Source organism: Achroia grisella, unplaced genomic scaffold (genome assembly GCF_030625045.1).
Source record: "Achroia grisella isolate CSIRO2021 unplaced genomic scaffold, CSIRO_AGI_Agris_v1 utg540, whole genome shotgun sequence".
Lineage (NCBI taxonomy): Eukaryota > Metazoa > Arthropoda > Insecta > Lepidoptera > Pyralidae > Achroia > Achroia grisella.
This window is the reverse complement of record NW_026712925.1, coordinates 3,080,636-3,088,301: the sequence shown is the minus strand read 5'-3', so window position 1 is coordinate 3,088,301 and position 7,666 is coordinate 3,080,636. Positions and strand designations below refer to the sequence as shown.

General features: G+C 30.9%; 1 protein-coding gene across 1 annotated transcript; it reads left to right on the top strand.

Annotated features, from left to right (window-relative positions):
• Positions 1–2,129: 2,129 nt before the first annotated feature.
• LOC131847579 (isopentenyl-diphosphate Delta-isomerase 1) lies at positions 2,130–6,855 on the top strand. The gene is made up of 6 exons (XM_059197172.1): positions 2,130–2,207; positions 2,870–2,995; positions 3,747–3,932; positions 4,882–5,010; positions 5,647–5,822; positions 6,168–6,855. Exons 2-6 carry the CDS (start codon positions 2,870–2,872, stop codon positions 6,310–6,312), a joined length of 762 nt encoding a protein of 253 aa, XP_059053155.1. The 5' UTR covers positions 2,130–2,207; the 3' UTR covers positions 6,313–6,855.
• The last annotated feature ends 811 nt before the right edge of the window (positions 6,856–7,666 follow it).

The window sequence follows — 7,666 nt, the reverse complement described above, 5'->3', positions numbered from 1 at the left end:
TTAACATTCGGCATTTTGTAAATATTACCTCCCTTTAAATAATATTAAAGACAACATTTCAGTTCCAAAATGCAGCTTCAACTGCAACATGTGTATAGGACAAATCTATTTTTGTCTAACACACTTCCTGTGTAAGGAAAGTAAACAGTCAAGGCAAGAATAGATTATAGGTGGACATTATAAATAAAACAACTAATTAAGTAGCAACCTAATTAATCTAAGTATATACCTTTCTTGGGATACCCCAATTATAACTATAATCAATACCCCAATACCGCAATAATAACTATATTCAAATTCAAAATATCTATATTCATGTAGGTCTATTACAGACATACCAATAACATATAATAATTAAATTAAGTAGTCATTTAGACTGTTTAAATAGTCTAACATTAACATTTTAAAAACACAGTAGGTAAGAAAGTCGCAAATATCCACAAATACTTGTATATCATCGATTTTACAGTAACTTCTTTATCTTTTCTTCAAGATTCCCCAAGAGAAGAATATTATTTTATCAGCTATATTTTTTTTAGCAGAATACGTACAGTTGTTAGAACGAGGTTTACAATCGATGTCTAGACTGGCTGGTATGGCAGATAAAGTATGTTTGAATATTTGTTTACTTGGACACCACTATAGTTACTCTCTTAAAGTGAAAAGTTCCCCTGAACTTTTCACTTTAATAGAATGTTATGTTGCAAACTGTTGTGAGGGTAACTTCCCTAACAACAGTTTGCAACATAAATATTGTAATGGTCAAGTTTATTTAAAATAGATAAATATATAATGGTGCATATACCAGCACTAAAGTGGGTCATGATAGAATAATGATGACGTTATGGCAATTAGATCAGAAAGCGAATTTACCAGAGATAAACTACAACAAATTCCAATAAAGTCTACGTGGAGGTCGTCCTGTTATGTACCAATATAATATATAATGAACAGCGCCTGTACTCCCCAATACTAATATTCTCTACCCTTATGATTAATATTGGATTCAAAATTTCACAAATAAAGTTACTAATCTGACTTTGAACTATTCGATTTTATAACATTATAAAATTCCATGACAAAATCTGTTACAATCATTCTAATACCAAAGTAATACTTATACCTATTAGTAACAACAAGTGTTTTCTAAAACTTTGTAAATCTATACATATAAATAAAATTGTAGTGTGTTTGTAATATTGAAATAAAAAATATTTTTTACTACATGCATATGAATATAAATACGGAACATACGCCAAAATAACATTTTTTAGAATTTTTGTCTGTCTGCCTGTCTGTTTATTCCGGCTAATCTCTGAAATGTCTGGGCCGATTTTGACGGGACTTTCTTTGGCAGGTAGCTGTTACATCAGCTACTAAAGGAGTAACTTAGGCTACTTTTATTTTAGAAAAATAAAATTAATTTCCACACAGACGAAGTCGCGAATACAGCTAGTACCCAATATAATTAAGAAATATACGCTTATATGAGTCAACAGACTTCATTTGCGACTTATCTAGAAAGCAAAATTTAATTTTAGTTCTTTAAACAAACAGCAAGACATTCATTAAGCAAAAAATCACTATGTTCGTTATACCTACGTTCATTTTATTATGTAGGAGCTGCAAAAAGATATAGTCATAGCCTTTGATGAGATTAAATTTCAGGCATTAATCTATATTTTTTATTTTCTTTTTAATAATGTTGCTAATGGTTAAAATAAAATGTGCGATAGGCGTATTTAGGTATCAAACTTTAACCGCCGACCCGCTTGTAATATTAAGAATAGATATATAATAGTATAATTTTCCCAAAAAAATCTTAGATTCTTAATATCCTCAAAGAACTAAGGGATATTTTTTATATTACTTAGTAGATTACTAGTATTTAATCGAGTTCAATATCAATATTGTTTACACTGTAATTTATTTTAAGTGAAAACTGCTGACTTATTACATTCTGCACGACAAAAAAAGCATGACTAAAATTAAATCTGGCAACTTTGTTCAAGGAAATAATGTCAATGTCAAGAAGTCGTAAAACTTCAAAACGGTTGATCTACTTAATTATTTCTTTTTGCATTGCTTTATAATTTGATTTCTCACTATGAAATGATTAGTATCATTTTATAGATTATTCGGAGAAAATAGAAGAGAATAATATCAATAAACGATTCCAAAGAGTTATTAACGTACCTTCTAGAAATGTAAGCTAAATAATTCCAGTCTGTATTATTTATTCTAATCATAAATGCCTTTTATTTTTCAACTTGTATGATTTGTAAGATTAACACAATATTAAGAAAAATATTAATAAGATTTAAATATAAAATTATGCGTGTTTTCGTTTTTCCTCTTGTAAGCTAAACATTAAATAATTGTTTTATCTAAGAATATTCGTCCTCATACTAATTTCTCAAAAAAGCCCTTATCAAATATTGTCAATTCTATACTTATGCGTAGCAGATATGGCGCACCCTATAGACAGCCTGCTCTCACCATTTTCTTTTTTTAATATTTTTATATAACTATTATTTTTTATTAAAGTGACTGGTCATGTTAATATTGGTACAAACCTAATTTACTGCAATAGTAGACAAGCAAGCCACATGACCACATAGAAATAATAGCCTGTTGTCTCTAGAAAACCACCTCTTTAAATTGCAAACATTCAGTAAACCCTTTTATCACAAACAATCACATATTAACAGACAAATCACATATCAAATACGAATCTTCTACAGTTACATTTTAGCTAAATTCTTAATTTAAATTAATATAATCACTAACCTGTGTGGTTAGTGATTATATTAATTGTGATGTAAATAGTAAGTCGATATTAACTTTAAATATATTTTTTCTCTAAAAGATGTTGGTCCGGAGACTTGCAAGATCTGTATGGAGTACTATACGCGTAGAAACAAGATGTTTGGCAACAGAACCAGTGAAACCACAAGCTGAGGAGAAAGACAAAGATGGAGTTGATCCCATTCAGGTGCGCAATAGAAATTTAGAATGGCAAACAAGCTGATTGTATGTACATGAACAGTATTATGGGCATTGCATTATAATGTGACATGCATATGAGTGGTATCACTCATATGTTGGTATGTAATTTCATACTATTTAATAAGTTAATTGAAGCTTTGACACTGGTATGATATGATTATACAACTCTCATGTACCAGTGTTCCCTTCCTTATGTTCCTTACTTTCAGCTTTATTATAGTAAGTAATTTCAAATTCTAATGCTTATGCCACTAACCGCACGAGATTTAAGATATTGTGACTATGAGGATATACATTCTTTTATGTGCGTATGCACATAAAAGAAATATAGTGCTTTATAAAGAAATAGGTTGAAAGTGATCTTAACAATTTCCACCAAGGAGATCGGAAAATTATGTATTCCACTTGATTTTTCAGGTGTCCTTAAATGTATACTTTATAAGTTTCTTTTTCTAATACCTAAATATTAAATGTACAGACAATTTTTGTTGGCTTAAAATGTAAATGTAAATGTCAAGGTTTAACTTTATTCCCAAATGAGTTCCTAAAACATGTTGAAGTTAATGTAGTTTTTACTATTAAGTATGTAATATGTTCAAATTTTTCAAATAATATTTTATCTATACTTACTATGACCTCTCCCAGTATATTCTGTGCATAACTTACATTGAGACAGAGCTATGCCAAATTCTGTAATTCCAATTATAAAAATAAACATATTATTATTGTCATTTTAGGCAGAACATTTAGATAGAGACATTTGTCTACTAGTAGATGAGAAAGATAATTTCATTGGTACTGCCAGTAAGAGAGATTGTCACAAAGTTGCCCCGGATGGCAAGGTGCTGCTGCACCGAGCATTCAGTGTTTTTCTTTTTAACAAAAGAGGAGATATGTTGCTGCAAAGAAGAGCTAGTCAGAAGGTAAATATTTGTATAAACACATAATTACTATCTGATGAAGCCATATGTTACTGTGGCTCAGTAGTTATAAGTTAATAAAAACGAATCTTTTAATATAGGATATTTTTAGATACACCATTAGTCCAAAATAATCACAATAAAGTAGAATTTTATCAATTGAGTTTACAATAGCATCCAGGATAAACCCAGTTTCAATTATACTCAAGTTTTTAATTATACAAAAGGATAATGTATCCAACATGACTCAAATTTGAAAACCAAGTCAATAAAATAATAAATAATCATCATCATCATTTGTCTCAAATAATGAACTATTACAATTGCCATTATTAAAAAAGGTATTAATCGAAACAAAATGGTCAACAACTAAGAGGGAGCCATGAGTCTGCTCTTTCTGCTAATCTGTTATAGCTTTTAAGGGTCAATTATCGCAATAAAAGAACCTAAACTTTTGTCTGTTGACAAACTAATCAAATATCATTTAAGATTGTATACAAATAAATTTCGGTAATTGACAAATCTAGCCTGGGCCTATCATGCCAGTAAATAATGAAGAATACTGGTCCCATTGTTAACCATGTTCCAAATGAGCTCAACAGTGATTTATCCTGAAAACCATCATAGTTCATTAATTATGAATTCACCTTGTACAAGTCGTCCGCTGGTCCTTTATGGACCGCCGGGTACGGGTCTCAAGCAGTGCTCTTTAGCAATACAATACGAATTCACCATGATGGTTAACTGAGCTGACTTCAGACTCATCTTATCATCCACCAGGGTATGCCATTAGCGAAGGCAGATGCTACCATTCTATTATCAAGCATAAAAAGAAAGTAAACCATTTAAATCAAAAATCATCCATAGCTTCAGTAGCAATTAGCAAATTTATCATGATAATTATACAAAAAATTCCATTTGTATTATTAGTGAAACACTTTTGTTTGAACAGGTGACTTACCCAGACTATTATTCCAATGCGTGCTGTAGTCATCCATTATACATTGATAATAAGCCAGAAGACATTATAACAGCTGCGCGTCGGCGACTCAACCACGAGTTGGGTATACCTTTAGATCAGGTAGTTTTTCGTTATATGCAATATTTCTAAATATAATATTTATTGAATATTCACTTGTCGTTTTTCTTTCAGCCTTGACTTTCATTGTTTTTTAAACTTGAAACACTACTATAATAAGTCCATTTTTTTCTCCATTGCGTAATACTACACCTATGTAAAGTTTTATCGTTGCTAGTTTAGCTGTTTGCCAAGAGCTAACAAACATACCAACTCACATTTGCAACGTCAATAAAGATAGATTTTGATCATCAATCACATAGACAATAGCATTTTATCTCAAGTTAATTTTAATGAATAAGATTATTTCATGTCTTCACTTCAAATTTCTTTAAGATCCATTCAGCCGGTTACTCATGAATAGATACCAACAGACACACAGATATTTCGCATATTTAATACTAGTATGGATAGGAACTTTATAAAATATCAGTAGTAATAGACATCCTTAAATGGTGTTGAAATTTTATACAGTACACAAATTTAATTACTTAACTAAGAATATAATGTATTATTTGGAACCTGAATGTATTTTATTAATTTCTTAGTTATAAAGAACACACTATAGTTTCCCAAAATCTTCAGCACTTTTTTCTATATTGCTGTACTGTGTATAGAGATATAGTTTTTGATTTTTAGATGGACCCTGAGTTGTTCACGTACCTGACTCGTATTCACTACCACGACCCCGGCGACGGTGTCTGGGGTGAACATGAAATCGACTACGTGTTGTTCTTCCAAAATGATGTTAAAATAAAACCCAATGCTGATGAAATTTCCGAATATTGCTTCGTACCCAAAAGTGAATTCAATGCGTGAGTATGATACAATTTATTTATACAAATTGGGATTTTAGACTCTTCGATTTTAGCTATCCTCCCTCCAATCGATCAATCCAATATCAGATTTGACATCGTATGAAATTAAAATTGCTGTTTTGAAACTCACCCCACATGAATTTGCGTGCTGAAAAGTTGCATAGAAACGATTCAGTGGATATTCTTTAATGTTTTTGTAGCATTGATTACAACTATGCAGTATTACATACTACATATAATATTTCTACTTTATATATCGTATATTCCCGAATTTTCTCCAAACTGCAAAAAATTCAAATGTAATTATTACACGTAGTACATTGATTACTATTTTATTTGCAGGTTTTTACCAACGTTAGAGGGCCCAATAACACCATGGTTCAATATGGTCCGTCGACACAGACTCAAACTGTGGTGGAACAACCTCCACCGCCTGAAGGAGCTTGCTGAACCGGAAAAGATACACAAATTCACAGAGGATAAATAATTTTGTAATTATACTTACTAATCATGCTCAGTTTCTATGTCAAGACCCTAATACGGCAACTCAAATATTCATAGGTTAGTTTTGAACACATCATTGTTTTATTAAAATTAAGCATTTCGATTCATGCAGTCTTCCTACATTCATTTGCACAGCTGCGTTTCAAGTGTCAACAATATATTAAGTAATGGAATATTCAGCTATATTTCATAATATAGTTACTATTATATTGTTACAAAGTTTCATTTAAGCTCCAGTTATTTTTTCTTTAATATATATTATGTTTAGTTCATAATAATAGACATTATGATATCCCTCCATAACAACAATCTAGAAAATGTCTTGCGACTTTCGCTATAACACTTTTACTTATTAAAGGTACTTCCGACAAGGGTCTTAACATAATTATAATTTTAGAATTGTACTATTTATTTCACATTACAATATTTAATTGTATTACGTAATTAAAAATTGTAGATAATTCTCGTTGTATATAATACATACAACAGGTGCTTTGATTAGTATAATAATAATTCTATTTAATTACATTTTTTTTATTGTAACCTAACACTCCCAGAGCTTTAGATGAAGACATGCAGATACGAATTATAATTAGTATAAGAAGTATATAATACGCGGACTTGTGCAGACTCGTATATTTTGGATTTTCTATTCTATTTTCATGACACTAACACCATGGTACCTGGGCAGCATATGTCGCAAAAAGAACAACACATAATTCAGGTTTATTCTTTGTTCAACTTTTGTTAAATGTCTGTATAAATATATGCATACGACAATACATACGAGCCGTATAACATGTTTGATAGCCCAGTGTGGTAAAAAATGTAATAATTTCATTATACTCCACGGAAAACGATTATGAAGCATCCTATTTTCAACTGAGGTAGGTTCATATTAAACTGAACTTCACGAGCAAGCAACTTAACAAGCAATCGAAGGCCGAAGGTTTCATTGCCTGTCATTTCCTTAGAGTACCTATGTGTGTGGGGTACGGATCTCTACACCATATATAACATACTAGCTGTACCCACGATTTCCTCCGCGTAAAATAGTGACCTTGACAAAAAAATGAAAAAAATATTTAATGACCTAATCCAATAAATGCCAAATGAAAAAGTTTCATCATTTTAGCTTCAAAAATGACGACACTTCCATACAATCTTTCATAACTGTTTCCACCCCTTATGACTGTCTTTATACGACACGTCAGTAACTGTCTTTATACGTCACGTCAGTAAGTTTCTTTATACGACACGTCAGTAACTGTCTTTATACGACACGTCAGTAACTGCCTTTATACGTCACGTCAGTAAGTTTCTTTATACGACACGTC